The sequence below is a fragment of the Muscardinus avellanarius genome (genome assembly GCF_963383645.1).
Source record: "Muscardinus avellanarius genome assembly, chromosome: 10".
Classification (NCBI taxonomy): Eukaryota; Metazoa; Chordata; class Mammalia; order Rodentia; family Gliridae; genus Muscardinus; species Muscardinus avellanarius.
The window spans coordinates 48,294,815-48,311,675 of record NC_137796.1 but is presented as its reverse complement, the minus strand read 5'-3'; the positions used below and the strand labels follow the sequence as shown (position 1 = coordinate 48,311,675).

Genomic DNA, 16,861 nt, shown 5'->3' with positions numbered 1-16,861 from the left:
TGCAACTCAGTGAGACCCTGTTTCAAAATAAAGAATAAAAAATAGGGTGGAGGGTATAACTTGGAGGTCAAATGCCCCTGGGTTACATCCCCAGTACTGCAAAAAAAAAAAAAAAGAAAGGAAATAAAATTAAATTAAAAAATAAATCCAGCCAGGTGTGGTGGCGCACGCTTGTAATCCCTGTGCTTGGGAGGCAGAGACAGGAGGATCGCGCAGGTTCGAAGCCAGTCTGGAGGTAGAAGGGTTTCCAGGAACCCCAGTACCACCAAAAAAAAAAAAAAAAAAAAAAAAGAATCTAAAGCTGAGGCTGATCTCAGGAGCCTACGATCTTCCTCCTTTCTCAACCTCCCAAGTGCTGGGATTACAGGCACGTGTCTCCACACTTGGTTTACCCCAGCCCTTTTTATTTTTTACTTTGAAACAGGGTCTCACTAAGTTACCATGTGCTGGACAATCTCCTGTCTCAGCTAGGGATCCTCCTGTCTCAGCCTTCCACATACTGAGATTACAGGCATGTACCACCGTTGGTTTAGCATAGCTAATTTAATAGGTCCCCTACTGATGGTTATTTAGGTTACTGTAATGAACTTACGTATGTTCTCTAATTATTTATACCATTATGACATTTTTCTTGTATAAGCTAATATGGAGCTTATACAATATATATTAATTATATAATATATAATATATATATATATTAATTATTAATATATATTAATATATTAATTATTATTAATATATATTCTTCCTTTTCTTCCTTCTTTTTGTCTCTTTCTTTTTAGTACTTGGGATTGAATCCAGGGGCAGTCTACCTCCAAGCTATACTCCTAGCCTTTACTTTTTTTTTTTGAAACAGACTCTCACTAAGTTACTGAGGCTAGCCTTGAACCTGTGATTATTTATTCTGTATCAGCCTCCCAAGCTTTACTTTTTTATTTATCTGTGTGTGTGTGTGTGTGTGTGTGTGTGTGTGTGTGTGTTACTGAGGATTGAACTCAGGGCATTCTATCTCTGAGCTACACCCCCAACCCTATTTTTATTTTATTGTGGTACTGGGGGTGAAACCCAGGGGCCTTCAACCTCCGGGCTACACTCCCAGACCTATTTTATATTTTATTTGGAAAGAGGGTCTTACTAAGTTGTTGAAAGCCTCACTAAGTAGCAGAGGCTGGCTTCGAACCTGCATGATTCTCCTGTCTCAGCCTCCCAAGTGCAGGGATTATAAGCATCCGCCACCACACCCAGCTCTATTGTTATGTTTTATTTTGAAACAGGTTTTTGGGGTTCTTGCTAAGTTGCAGAGGGCCTCACAAGGTTGCTAAGGCTGGCCTTGAACCTGCAATCCTCATGTCTCAGCCTCCCAAATAACTGGGATTACAAGCATGAGCCACCACACCTGGCTTGAAGCAGCCCTTTTGAGTCAGTGATACGAACCAATAAATTCCATTTTATATTCCAATCAGTACTAATTGAGTTCCTGCAACTTCCAGCAGAAGAATTCTTGTTCATTCACCCTCGTCCTCAAAGAAGACAAATGTATTCATTCATTCAACCAGTATTTATTGAATATCTGGTCCCTGCTCAGCCCTATACGGGGTGAAGATGGGGACAGCAGAGTGACCATGGCAGAACTTGCCCCTCCTCTCACAGAGCTTAAATAGACAGACGGAGCTGTAACAGCAACGGCGGCAACGCTCGCCATGAAGAAGGCCAGGGAGCCACAGGAGAGGTATCCTATACTGTGAATGGCGGGTGGGTCAGGACGTGCCCTGTGGACAGAACTTTTAAGGTGACCCCTGAAGGATGAGCCAGAATCAGCGGAGTGAAGTGAGGTCAAGGGCTAAGGTTCCAGGCTCACAAATCCAAGAGCTTGGGCCACACCTGGGGCCCAGCAGGGCTCAGAACAGGGACAGGGTGAAGGGGGTGGAGGAGGGAGGTTGAGGGCTGCAGGCGGGAGAGATGAGGCTGCCGTGCGGTCCGGCTGCTGGAGGCTGAGGTGCAGACCTGGCCTCTCTCTTGCTCCTCAGAGTGTGGTGTAGAAATACATGGCTGTCAGCATCACCGGGAGCTGGGGAGGCGGTGAGAGATGAGGCCCCCAGCCCTCCCACAGTGCCCTGCCCCGGATCTCCTTTGCTCACCGTCCACATCAGGATGGCAAACCCGAACCACGAGATGCCCCACGTGTAGCTGTCAATGGCGTGGCCAATGTGCTCGAAGCAGCCCTGGGCAGGAGACAGCAGGTTTGAGAAGATGTCCTGGGTAGCTGGTGGCTGAATTTGGGAGTATGACTTCTGTTCCCTAGCCTTGGTTTCCCCATCTGTCTGAGGGCTTATGGCAGCATCTACCCCTCAGGGGGGTTTTGGGGAGTTGGGAAGGTGGCATTGAACCAGGCCCTGTGCAAGTTGGTGCTGCTCTGAGGTGGCTACGGCAGATGCCCACAAGTCCCAAATATAGTTCTGACACCCACTCATTTAGAGGAGAGGTTGAGCGGGCCCAGGGCCCCACACCAGAGTTGCCTCATGGAGCCGGGCGTGGTGGCGCACGCTTGTAATCCCTGCACTTGGGAGGCTGAGACAGGAGGATCGCGCAGGTTCGAAGCCAGCCTCAGCTACTTAGTGAGGTTCTCAGCTACTTAGTGAGACCCTATTTCCAAATAAAATATAAAATAGGTCTGGGAGTATAGCCCACAGGTAGAAAGGCCCTGGGTTCCATCCCCAGTACCACAAAAACAAAACAAAAAAACAGAGTTGCCTCATGGATCTCCCCACCCCAGCCTAGAAGTTGGGAGTATATATGTTCAGGGGATTTACCCTGGAGTCAGACTGGATGGAGTTTGTTCAGGGCCAGCTCTGCCCTCCCCCCTTTAGTACTGGGGATTGAACCCAGGGGCATTCTACCTCTGAGCTACCTCCACAGCCCTTTCTTATTTTTATTTTGAAATAGAGTCTTGATAAATTACTGAGGGTCTCATTAAATTGCTAAGACTGATCTCAAACCTGTGAACCTCCTGTCTCCGCCTCTCAAGTACTGGGATTACAGTGTGAGCCACCACGCACAACCAGCAGTGCCTTTTTTTTTTTTTTTTTTGTAGTACTGAGGATTGAACTCAAGTGCACCTTCAGCCCTTTTTTTTATTATTTGAAAACAGAGAGCTGGGTGTGGTGGTGCTCACACTTGTAATACCAGCATTTGGGAGGCTGAGACAGGAGGATCCAGACTCATGGCCAGCCTCAGCTACTTTGAGGCCCTTTGCAATTTAGTGAGACCCTGTTTCCAAATAAAGAATAAAATAATTGGGCTGGGAGCTTAGCTAAGAGGTAGAATACCCCTGGGGTTCAATTCCTAGCATCACACAACAAAACAAAACAAAAAAACAAAAACAAAAAACAAAACCAGAGCTTCACTAAGTTACTGACAGGTTTACTAAATGGCTGAGGCTGGCTTCTGCGATCCTCCTGTCTCAGCTTCTCAAGTACTGGGATCAGAAGTGTGCACCACCATGCCTCGCTCCAAGCTCTACCATCTTTTGTCAGTAGAGCCTAGGTATGATTTTGGCTTTTTGAGACTCAGTTTTCCCATCTGTGAAGTGGGACCCTGAGAGTCATCACAGGAAGTTCATAAGATGCTGCAAATAAAAACTTAGCACAGAGTTGGGGCTTGAGAAATGGCAAACAACTCTGGCCCTGGTGACTATTTGCATCTGGGCTCCACTCTCCATGACACCTGATCTAAGACATGCCGTGGTAGGGCCCCAAGCTTAAAACAGCTGGAGGGACCACTGGGACAGGTACTCACCTTAGACTACCCACCTCTGGGTTGTCTCCCTGCTCTGACCTGGCCTTGGGCTAGTGAAAGCACTGCATCCTGTCGGCTGCCTGAAACCTCCCAGTGCCTCCCTCACGACGACTGACCTCTCAGTTGTGTCATCTGTAAACTGGGGACATTAGCCAGGCATGGTGGCGTGTGCATGTCATCCCAGTACTTGGGAGGCTGAGACAGGAGGATCACAGGTTCAAGACCAGCCTCAGCTACTTAGTGAGGCCCTCCAGAACTTAGTGAGACCTTGTTTTGAAATAAAGAATAAAAATTAGGGCTGGGGATGTATCTCTGAGGTAGAATGTCCCTGGATTCAATCCCCAGTACAGCACAAAAAAAGGGCGGACAGAGCCAGGCGTGGTGGCGCACACTTGCAATCTCAGCATTCCGGAGGCTGAGACCGGAGAATCATGGTTTGCGGACAGCCTCAGCTACTTAGTGAGGCCCTCTGCAACTCAGTGAGACCCGGTTTCAAAATAAAGAATGAAAATAGGGCAGGGGGTGTAGCTCGGAGGTCGAATGTCCCTGGGTTCCGTCCCCAGACCCACCAAAGGGGGGGGGGCATTATAATCTTTACCTCAGAAGATTGTGATGAGGATTAATTAAATAAGACAAAAACCAAAGCATTGAACCAGGCATGATGGTACATGCTTGTAATTCCATTATTTGGGAGGCCGAGATAAGAGGATCTAGGTTCAAGGTCAGCCTCAGCTACTTAGTGACACCCTTCACAACTTAGTGAGATGCTGTTTCAAAATTTAAAAAATGGGCTGGGGATGGAACTCAGAGGTAGAATGCCAGAGCTGGGGTTGGTGGTGCACACTTGTAATCCCAATACTTGGGAGGCTGAGACAGGAGGATTGTAGGTTCCTGGCCAGCCGCAGAAACTCAGTGAGGCCCTCCACGACTTAGTGAGACCTTGTTTCAAAATAAAAAATAGAAAATAAAAAATAAAAAATAGGTCTTGGGGTACAGCTTGGTGATAGAATGCCCCTGGGTTCAATCTCCAATACCACAAAAACAAAACAAAACAAAACAAAAACCCGCCAAAACATTTAAAAACAGCCTGGCACAAAAGAAAGGCTCAAGGAATGCTGGTCATTATTGTTGTTATGCCATTGTTATTATTATTTTGGTACTGGGGATTGAACTCAGGGGCATTCTACCTCTGAGCTACACTCCAGCCCTATTTTTAATTTTTAAAAAATATTTATTTATTTATTTATTTATTGGTGGTACCCGGGATGAAACCCAGAGGCTTTCTACCTCCAGGTTACACTCCCAGGCCTTTTTATATTTTATTTGGAAACAGGGTCTTGCTAAATTGCTGAGAGCCTCACTAAGTAGTTGACACTGGCTTTAAGAGATCCTCCTGTCTCAGCCTCCCAAGTACTGTGATTACAAGCGTGCCAAAACAAGGTCTCACTAAGTTCTGGAGGGACTCACTAAGTAGCTGAGGCTGGTCTTGAACCTGCGATCCTCCTGTCTCAGCCTCCCAAGTACTGGGATGACAAGCATACGTCACCATGCCTGGCTCATGTCCCCATTTTACAGATGATACAACTAAGGGGTCGGTTGCTCGTGAGGGAGGCACTGGGAATAGATTTCAGGCAGCGACTGGATGCAGTGCTTTAACTAGCCCAAGGCCAGGTCAGAGCAGGAGGGGACCAGCAGAGGAGAGGGGGGAGACAGACAGACAAGGGAGGAAGAAAGAGAAACAGAGAGTGGCACACATCTGGAATCCCAGTCACGTGGGAGGCTGAGGCAGGAGGGTCACAAGACCCAGGCTGGCCTTAGAAACTTAGCAAAATCATCTCAAGATAAAAAACTAAAAGGGTGGGGATGTAGCTCAGAGGTAATGCAACCCTGGGTTCAATCACCAGTATTGAGAAGGAGAGGAGGAGGAGGAGAAGCAGGAGGAGGAAGACGAGCAGGAGGAGGAAGAGCACTAAACAGGAGCAGACGGGAGAAGGATAAATAGGTACCGCAAAGGGAGGAGACACACCTTGGTGAACAGGTAGTCTGTGTGGCCCAGGCGGCAGCCATTTTCATTGAGGGGAATGAAGTTTCCGGTCCGGCGACAGCACAGTGGGGGCCAGGGGAATACCACCTCTGGGGTGGCCATGCGGAAGGTCGAGGTGTAGTTTACCCAGTCCATGGGGCCAGATGTGCCGCAGCATTCTTGCTGGAGAGAAAGCTGAGGTGAGGCAGGCTGGGGCTCAGAGAGGACAGCCACTTCCGCCGCACAGCCAGGAGAGACGAGGTTGGCTTTTGCCACACTGTACCCAGCTTGTACAAAATGATTGGTATTTGTCTCAGGACCAGGAAACTAATGGGAGATTTGGATCAAACCCATACCAATGGTTTATTTAAAATTTTTTAGCCAGAGCTGGGCATGGTGGCACACACTTGTAATCCCAGTACTTGGGAGGCTGAGACAGAGGATCCGGGTTTGCGGCCAGCCTCAGCTACTTAGTGAGGTTCTCCACAATTTAGTGAGACCCTGTTTCAAAATGAAGAATAAAAATAGGGTTGGGAGTGTAGCTCAGAATCCCTGTGGATTCAAACCCCAGTACTGAAAGAAAAAAAAACAACAACAACAACAACAAAAAACAATTTAGCTGGGCGTGGTGGCACATACTTGTGATCCTCCTACTTGGGAGGCTGAGACAGGAGGATCCCAGGTTTGCAGCCAGCCTCAGATACTTAGTGAGGCCCTCTGCAATTTATTTATTTATTTATTTATTTATTTATTTATTTATTTATTTATTTATTTAATTTATTTTTGGTGGTACTGGGGGTAGAACCCAGAGGCTTTCTACCTCTGGGCTATATCCCAGACCTATTTTTTTATATTTTATTTAGAAACAGGGTCTCACTAAGTTGCTGAGAGCCTCACTAAGTAGCTGAGGCTGGCTTCGAACCTGCGCGATCTTCCTGTCTCCACCTCCCAAGCGTGGGGATTACAAGCGTGCACCTTTGTCCTTTTTATTTTTGAAACAGGGTCTCACTTAGTTGTAAAGGGCCTTACTAAATAGCTGATGCTGTTTGAGCCAGGCATGGTGGCGCACACTTGTTACCAGCATTCCAGAGGCTGAGACAAGAGGATCTGGGTTTGCGGACAGCCTCAGCTACTTGGTAAGGCCCTTTGCAACTGAGACCCTGTTTCAAAATAAAGAATAAAAATAGGGCACCGGGGCGGGGTGTAGCTCAGAGGTAGAACACCTCTGGGTTCCATCCACAATAACACACACACACACACACACACACACACACACATAGCTGAGGCTGTCTGCGAATCGTGTTACTCCAGTCTCAGCCTCCCGAATGCTGGAGTGAATGCTGGGAGTGAATGCTGGGATTACAAGCGTGTGCCACCACGCCCAGCTTATTATTGTTATCATTATTACTACTGTGGAGGCTGTGTGGGCTGCCAAGTTTGAATCACAGCTCTGCTGCTTACCCATTATATGAGCTTGGGCAAGTGACTTTCCACTTCTCATCTGGAAAATGATAAAGATCAACATTCCCCCTAGGGATCCCGAGAGCAGGTGTCCTTAAAGCACTCACTCACGCGTGAGCGAGCAGGACGGGCGCCCTGTCCACCTGTGGGGCCCCCCTCACCCACCTCCATCATAATGCGGTCCCAGAGGCGGGTCAGCTCCTGGCCCTGGTCCGTGTCTGCACTGTAGAAGGTCAGCATCTGCTTGGTGATCAGGGATGGGTTGGACACCATCTGCGGAGCCAGGGAGAGAGCAGGGGCCAGCAGGGCTGGGTGGGAGAGAGGTGGCCCTCCACCCCGCCCGCACTGGGAACTCTCCCCACGACCCCCAGGTGATCACTCCCCAGCCTCCCCTGGCCTCCGCAGGCTCACGTAGTCACGGTGGGTGTAGGAGGTGATACAGGAGGCGCACTCAAAGACATAGACGATGAGCATAAGCACCAGGTACTGGAGACGGAGGGAGGCACAGCTGGTCAGGGCAGAACCTGCCTGTGAGGCCACTGCCCCGGAGGGACCGACGCTTGTGTGCAAATGGAGTTTGGGGGCTGAGCGCGTGGCTCAGGTGTAGAGTGTTGTCTTGAATGTGTAAAGCTCTGGGTTCAATTCTTGGTGCCCCAGGGAGGGGAGGAGCAGGGTGGATAGGATTAAAAAGAAACCTAGGCCAAGTGCCATGGCACACATCTGTAATCCTAATACTGGGGAGGCTGAGACCGCAGGATTGCAGGTTCAAGGTCAGACTCAGCATTAGTGAGACCTCATTTCAAAAATAAAAGGAGAAGCCGGTCTGGTGGCACATGTTTTCAATCCCAGCATTGGGGAGGCTGAGACTGGAGAACCTCGGTTCAAGGCCAGCCTCAGCAAAGGGCAAGGCCCTTTGCAACTCAGTGAGACCCTGTTTCAAAATAAAGAATAAAAAATAGGGCTGGGGGATGTAGTTCAGAGGTAGAATTCCCCTGGATTCCATCCCCAGTACCACAAAAAAAGGAAAAAAATAAAATAAAATAAAAGGAGGTAGGGAGATGGGGAGTATAGTTAAGAAGTACAATGTAGCTGGATCTAATCTCAAAAAAAGAAAAAAGAAAAAGAAGCCTGGTGCAGTGGCATATAGCTGTAATCCTAATACTTGGGAAACTGAGACAGGAGGATTTCAGGTTTGAGGCCAGTATATGGTAATTAAGCTAGATCCTGTTTCAATATAAGAAAATAAGACTGGGGGTATGGCTTGGAGGTAGAATTCTCCCCTTGGGTCGAGTCTCCAGTACCAATAAATAAATAAATAAATAAATAAATAAATAAAATTAAAAGGGCTGTGGATTCCTAGTACTTGGGAGGCAGAGATAATATAAAAGGACTACAGATTTGAAGCCTGCCTTAGCAATTTAGCAAGACCCTGTTTCAAAATTAAAAAATTAAAGCTGGGCATGGTGGCACACGCTTGTAGTCCCAGCATTCAGGAGGCTGAGACAGGAGGATCACAGTTCGCGGACAGCCTCAGCTGCTTAGTGAGGCCCCCCGCAACTCAGTGAGACCCTGTCTCAAAATAAAGAATAAAAAATAGGGCAGGGGGTGTAGCTTGGAGGTCGAATGCCCCTGGGTTCCATTCCCAGGACCAAAAATAAAAATAAAAAAATAAATACAAATTAAAAAGGACTGGGGGTGTAGCCTGGAGGTAGAATGCCCATGGGTTCAATTCCTAGTACCACAATAAGAAATAAAATGAAAGAGGAGGAGGAGGAGAAAAGAAAAAAAGGCCTGTGAATATAGCTTAGTGGTAGAGCCCCCCACTTCAACTTCTAGTGCCACCAAAACAAAACAAACAAAAAGGAATGTGTCCCCCAAAGTTAACTATTGGTTTGGAATCAGTAAAATAAATGTCTACTCTGAACAGAGAGAGAGAGAGAGAGAGAGAGAGAGAGAGAGAGAGAGAGAGAGAGGCAGGCATTCTCGAGAAAACCAGGGACACTAAGCACAAACTGGGCAGGGGAAGATATGGCCGAAATAGGGTTAATTTTGTGGAGTGTATCAAAGGCACAGAAGACAAATAAACAAAAGTCCAGCAGTTGGTGTTCCATGAGAATGCCCCTCTTTTCCTCACCCTCACCTTCACCCTTAAAGCAGCAGGTGGCTGGGTGGGGATGTACCAGCTCCTTTGCTAAGAGATGGGGGTGATAAACCCATAGTATGCCCAACTGCTTTAAAAGTGTCCTTATTGCATAGACAAATGTACACTCAAGTATTGACAGGCAAGTGACTTTGTGTCTAGAATGTGCCCCAAAATACCCGAGGAGGAAAGAATGTGGGCAGGCAGGTGGAGTAGGGGACCCAGTGTTGGCCAGTTCATCGATCTTGTTGAAACCAGGCAATAGGTCCATGGACCCAGGGTGCCATTCTCTCTAGTCTGTGTTTGAAATTCCCCATAATAAAAATTTTAAAATTCACTTTTAGTTAATAACAAACTAATAGGGAAGAAACACACATTTTTTTTTTTTTTTTTTTACTGGCTAGGTAAACTTTTAGGTCTTTGGTTAAATTGTTATGCCAAAAATTTCTTTTTTTTTTTTTTTTGCGGGTCTGGGGATGGAACCCAGAGGCATTCTACTTCTGAGCTACAGCCCCTGCCCTATTTTTTATTCTTTATTTTGAAACCAGGTCTCACTGAGTTGCAGAGGGCCTCACTAAGTAGCTGAGGCTATCCGCGAACTGCGATCCTCCAGTTTCAGCCTCCCGAATGCTGGGATTACAAGCGTGCGCCACCACGCCCGGCTCCAAAAAATTAAATATAAGGGTATGGAAAAAAAAAAAAACAGAGCCTGGGGAGCTGTGTGTGGTGGGGAATGCCTATAATCCTAGTACTTGGGAGGCTAAGACAGGAGGATTAGAGGTTCCAAGTACTAGGATTGCTTCCCAAGTACCAGGATTGCAGGTTGATGGCCAGCCTCAGCAACTTAGCGAGGCCCTCTGCAACTTAGATCCATATATAATATAGACATACATACATATATATACACATACATACATACATACACACATATATATAGTGCTGGGGATTGAACCCAGTGGCATTCTACCTCCAAGCTATACCGCAGCTCAATTTTACATTTATTTGAAAATAGGGTCTCACTAGGTTGCTGAGGGCCTTCCTAAGTTGTTGAGGCTGCGATCCTCCTGTCTCAGCCTCCCAAGTACTGAGATTACCATAAACATGAACCACCATGCCTGGCTGCGACTTCACCTTTCTGTCTGGTTTCGGCCTCTGCCAGATAGAGTCATGATGATGACAACGATGGCAACGCCTCTGGCAGGCTGTGAGGGAGACATGAACTGGTCCATGGTGCCATTCTGCTCCTGGCAGTAGTGAGCACTCATTAAATGGCTATTATCTTTTTGGGGGTGGGCACTGGGACTGAAATCCAGGGGCATTCTACCTCCAAGCTATACCCCTAGCCCTTTCTGTTTTGAAACATGGTCTAAGTTGCTAAGGCTGGCCTGGAACACTGTGATTCTCCTGTCTCAGCCTCCCAAGTACTAGAACTGCAGGTGTGCGTTGCCACGCCCAGTGGCTATTATAATTTTTGTCCTTTTGTCAGTGGCAGGGCCCGCGAGCACAGCTGCTGGAGGACAGCTAGCCTGCCTCTGAGAGCCGTGCTGCTACGTGAAGCTCACCTTCCTTCCCCATGCTTTGGTTTTCTCTGGGCAGTGGGGGTGACAGCGAGCCTAGATTCTGGAGTTCTGGGGCTCGAGGGAGGTACCCTGTGGAATTCACACTAGTGGCCATGGTGGTGGTTGTTGTTATGACTCTGATGGTGATCTCCGTGTCCCCCCCACTCCTGGGGCCTCACCGTGAGGATCATGGCCCGGTGGCGGCACAGGGCTGCTCCCACACCGAAGCTGGCCACCACAAAGAAGGAGAAGCCACAGAAGATGGCGATCCAGGCACCAGCGAAGACATCATCCTTGCCCGAGACGCCCATCAGTGGGTACACACGATACTGGTCAGCTGTCACCCATACGGTCTCCGCAAACAGGGCCAGGCCTGACAGCTGGACAGGACAGCTGGTTAGGAAGTTGGATTCAGGGCCAGCAGTCCTGCCCCACAAGTCTCTGTGAACAAGTTCCTCCCCAGGGTTGAGCTTCCATTGTTCTCTCATGAAATAGGCCAAATAGTAAGAGTAAAAAGTCCTTTTCCGAGCTGAGTGTGGTGGTGCACGGTCATAATCCCAATACTTGGGAGGCTGAGACAGGAGGATCGTGCAGCTTTGAAGCCAGCTTCAGCTACTTAGTGAGGCTCTCAGCAACTTAGTGAGATCCTGTTTCCAAATTAAAAGAAATATAAAAGCCAGGTGTGGTGGCACACGCTTGTAATCCCCGCATTTGGGAGGCTGAGACTGGAGGATCATGGTTCGCAGACAGCCTCAGCTACTTAGTGAGGCCCTCCGCAAGTCAGTGAGATCCTGTTTCAAAATAAAGAAGAAAAAATGGGCTAGGAGTGTAGCTTGGAGGTAGAATGTCCTGGGTTCCATCCCAAGTACTGGAAAAAAGAAAGAAAGAAAGAAAGAAAGAAAGAAAGAAAGAAAGAAAGAAAGAAAGAAAGAAAGAAAGAAAAGAAATGAAAAGAAAAAAAGAAGTTCTTTTCCCCCATGAGCAAGGCTGAGGTTGGGCTGAGGCCGGGAGGTAAGGGAGTTCCAGCCAGATGCCCAGTTTCTACATCACAGATCCCAGTTGCTTCAAGGACAAAGGGAGTCACCACATGCAAAGTCTGGTACATACGACTGGCACAGAGGAGATGCCTGGCAACTGCCTTCCTTGAGTATCGTCATTACTCCTGGAGGAGGGGACTTTACAGTCATGCCATATAAATGGCAATTGCATCAACCCTCCAGGCCAGCAATTCCACTTCCCGCAATCGATCCCACACATACACGGGGCAACCACAAGCCTACAAATCTGTTCCCTGCAGCACTACCACAGAGGAGGAGGCCACATGATGGACTGCTATGCACAAGTCAGAAGGGTCTGGAGAACGGGGTGCAGTGGCGCACACTTGTAATCCCAGTACTTGGGAGGCTGAAAGACAGGAGGATCGAGGGTTCACAGCCAGTTTTGGCAACTTAGCAAGGCCCTCCGCAACTTAGTGAGACTATTTCCAAATAAGAAATAAAATAGAAGCCAGGCTTGGTGGTACGATTGTAATCCCTGTACTTGGGAGGCTGAGACAGGAGGATTGCAGCTTCAATGCCAGCCTCAGCTATTTAGTTAGGCCCCTGCAAAATTAGTGAGACACTGTTTTAAAATAAAGAATAAATAATAGGGCTGGGGGTGTAGCTCAGAGGTAGAATACCCCTGGGTTTAATCTGCAGTGTCACAAAAACAAACAAAAAAACCACACACACACACACACACACACACACACACACACACACACGTGTGCTTGGAGGCTCTGAAGTCTCATGTGGAGTAGCTTAGAGGCTATTAAGCAGGAGGTAACAAGGTATAGAGCAAAATATGGCATGAGCTACATTTGGGACAAAGAGAGAAAAAATATATATGTAATACAAGACAAAAAAAAAATATATATATATATATATATATATTTTGTGTGTGTGTGTGTGGCACTGGGGATTGAACCCAGGGGCTTCTACCTCCAAGCTACATCCCCAGCCCTATTTTTTATTTTATTTATTTTAATTTAATTTTATTTATTTTTTGCGGGTCTGGGGATGGAACCCAGGGGCATTTGACCTCTGAGCTACACCCCCTGCCCTATTTTTTATTCTTTATTTTGAAACCGGGTCTCACTGAGTTGCAGAGGGCCTCACTAAGTAGCTGAGGCTGTCCTTGAACCGTGATCCTCCAGGTCTCAGCCTCCCTAATGCTGGGATTACAAGCGTGCGCCACCACGCCCGGCTTGTTTTTTATTTTGAAAGAGGATCTCATCAGGTTGCAGAGGGCCTCACTAAGTAGCTGATAAGTAGGCTGTGAACCTCTGATAATCCTGTCTCAGCCTCACAAATACCGGGATTACAAGCATGTGCTACTACCCCCAGTTCCAGCCCTATATTTATTTATTTATTTATTTATTTATTTATTTATTTATTTATTTATTTATGTGTGTGGTACTGAGGGTGGAACCCAGGGGCTTTTCTACCTCTGGGCTATACTCCCAGACCTATTTCATACTTTATTTGGAAACAAGGTCTCACTAAGTTGCTGAGAGCCTCACTAAGTAGCTGAGGCTGGCTTCGAACCAGTGTGATCCTCCTGTCTCAGCCTCCCAAGTGTGGGGATTACAAGTGTGTGCCACTATGCCCGGCTCCAGCCCTATTTTTAATTTTTATTTTGAAACAGGCTCTTGCTAGGCTCTTACTACTTACTAAAGCTGTCCTTGAACCTGTAATCCTCCTGTCTTTGTCTCCCAATTACAGGAATGTGCCATCAAACCATCTAGAAAGTAGGTATATATACGCCTACTATATATTCCTATCTCCTTGATTTTGCTTAAAGATATATTGGAGAAATAACAGCTTGGTTACTTGTAGGTGTGGCATGGAGGTAAAGGAGGAAGCCATCTCTGTGGACACCTTTCACAACGATAACAGCTAGCACGTACAGAGTACTTACTGTGTGCCAGGCATGGGTCCAAGTAGCTGCTTTCTATGTGCAAATCATTACTGTTACCAGCCGTAGTGTCCTGTGGTTCTGGCCAATGTGAATAGTAATCACTGGTGCCAAACTCTAATAGCACATCTATTGATGTGCTTAGAATAGGAACTCACTCTATCTTCACAGCATTCCTATTCTATCTCCAGCTTACAGATGAGAAAACTGAGGTCCAGAGATGTTATATCACTGGCTGCAGGGCCCACAATAAAAGTGGCAAAGCTGAGATCTGAACCCAGGCTGTCTGTTCCAGGACCATGTGCGAGCACCATGCACATGTACGTATACCTAAAGCCAGCATTAATTAAAAGACATTATTATAGGGTTGGGGGTGGAGCTCGGTGTAGAGCACTTGTCTGGCATGCCAGAAGCTCTGGATTCAATTCCCAGCACCACAAAAAATATAAAATAAAAAAATAAAAAGTCAGCCGGGCGTGGTGGTGCACACTTGCAATCCCAGCATTAGGGAAGCTGAGACCAGAGGATCACGGTTCGTGGACAGCCTCAGCTACTTAGTGAGGCCCTCTGCAACTGAGTGAGACCCTGTTTCAAAATAAAGAATACAAAATAGGGCAGGGGGTGGAGCTCGGGGGTCAAATGCCCCTGGGTTCCATCCCCAGACCCACAAATAAATAAATAAATAAATAGCCATTATTCATTCTTATGGGCCACCGGTATGCCAAGCGGTCACTTTATAGGGATGCTAGCATTAGTTGAACGCCTTTTCTGAGTTGAGGGCCACACATGGATCAATCTACACATCAACCCACAAAACAAGGACATACTCCACAAGGAAGAGGGGGCTCAGAAAAGTCAGGTTACTCCCAGGTCACACAGCAGGAGAGAGGCAGAGCAGAGGCTCTGACTTAGGACTCTCTGAGCTGGTATGCCGGAGAGTTCCGGGCCCTTGGTCTCCACCCCAGGCTTGGGGCTGCCCCCTCCCCACCTTGTATCCACTCAGCTCCCCAGCACTGGGGCATGTCTCACCAGAATAATGATGTTGCCCACGACCAGCAGTCCCACAACAACTGGAGACCCTTTTTCTCCCTCTGCTGCCGTTGCAGAAGCCATAATCCTGCTGGGGACACATGAGCAGCGTTGAGGCCAGGAGGGCAGGGCGGGCTCGGTGGAAGCCCCAATCTCCACACCCAGGTGCCAGGGATGGCGGGCTCTCTGCGGGACACAGGCTGGCAGCGATGCATCCAGCCTCCCCGTGAGTGCGTTTGCAACAGAGGAAGCCAAGGCTCAGGCAGAGCAATCACAGGCCAGAGCCCAGTGCTAGTCCTCATTGAGCCTTGGGCCTCCCAGTCCCCTACCCAGTGCCGACGCCCAGAGCCCCTTCCTTACCTTCTCTGCCCAAAGCCTGTATGATCAGCCTTGCCCACATCAGCTCCCTATATACACCCACCCCTTCCTTGGGCTGGTCTCTAGGAAATGGGGAGGGTGTCCAGAGGAGGGGACAGAGGCTCAGCAGCCAGATCAGGATGGGAAAACACATTTTATGAGCTCCCGGCCACTGATTTATAAACCTGAAATTCTAGATTGTGCTCACGTCTGGCCTACTGGGCGGGGTGATGTGTCTGCAGCCCCTGGTTCCCAGGCTGCTGTGGTGGGAGGGGGTGGGGCTAGGGCCTGAGTGCACCACCTGATCTTGCTGTCCCCAGGATGTGAGCTTTCCTGGAAGCAGGAGCCTGATCCAGGTCAGACCCAGGTATGACTCCTCCATCTCAGAACTGTCTCCTCTGTCCACCACTGTAAGACCGGGAGCCCAGGGCAGGCCTAGGCAGGGACACCGCAGGCTGGCAGGTCAGGGCAGTGGGGAGGTGATAAGGGAGAGGTAGAAGGCATGGCTGGAGGCTGATTACAGGGGTGGTGAGCTGGGGAGGTGGCACAAGGGATGAGTGTGTGGGGAAGCATGCCAGAGAAAAGAAGGGGTAAACTGAAAGGGCTCTGTGGGAGACAAGTAGCCCTTCCTCAGCACAAGTGTACACACACACACACACACACACACACACACACACACACACCCGACAAAGCCATGGATGGAAATTTCTTTAGGTTGCAGCATCAAAAAGATGGAGAGCCAGGTGAGATGGCATATGCCTGTAATCCCAGCGACTAGGGAGGCTAAGGCAGGAGGATGGAAAATCCAAGGCCAGTCTGGGCAATTTAGTGAGAAAGGGGAAGAAAGGAGTCAAGGGTGTAGTTCAGTGGTAGAGAGGCCCCTTGGTTCAATCCCAGTGCAAACAAACAAACAAACAAACAACAAAAAAAGCTAGAACTTCCCCAGCCAAGTTGCTAAGGTTCTTAAATGGCTAACACTGGCCTTGAACCTGCAGACACTTCTGTCTCAGCCTCCCAAGAACTGAGATTACAGGTGTGTGCCACCCTGCTTGGCTCGAACAATGTTGTAAACCAAAGACATCTAACAGACAAACACTCTACCCAGCAGGACACACATACTTCTTAAATTCACCTGGGACATTCTCCAGGACAGACATTATGGTAAATCGTGAAACAAGTCTCAGAGCTGGGCACAGTGGTGCATGCCTGTAACCCCAGCATCTGGGAGACCGAGGCAGGAGGATCATGAGTTTAAGGCCAGCCTGAGTAATTTAGCGAGACCCTGTCTCAGTAAAAATGGGGGCGCCAGGCATGGTGGCGCATGCCTGTAATCCCAGTACTTGAAAGGCTAAGAGGAAGATTGCGGGTTTGAGGCCAGTCTGAGTAACTTAGTGAGCCTCTCAGCAACTTAGCAAGACTCTGTGTTTTTTTTTTTTGTGTGTGTGTGTGTGTGTGTGAGCGTATGTGTGTGCGCTTTTTCTGTGGTACTGGGGGTGGAACCCAGAGGCTTTCTACCTCCAGGCTATATTCCCAGACCTATTT

General features: G+C 48.1%; 1 protein-coding gene across 1 annotated transcript; it reads right to left on the bottom strand.

Annotated features, from left to right (window-relative positions):
* Positions 1–2,023: 2,023 nt before the first annotated feature.
* UPK1A (uroplakin 1A) lies at positions 2,024–15,046 on the bottom strand (the record flags this gene model as incomplete). The annotated part of the gene is made up of 7 exons (XM_080703069.1): positions 2,024–2,068; positions 2,139–2,222; positions 5,822–6,001; positions 7,445–7,552; positions 7,691–7,765; positions 11,158–11,358; positions 14,963–15,046. The coding sequence occupies 7 exons, from the start codon at positions 15,044–15,046 to the stop codon at positions 2,024–2,026; spliced, it is 777 nt and encodes a 258-aa protein (XP_080559195.1).
* Between the last annotated feature and the right edge of the window lie 1,815 nt (positions 15,047–16,861).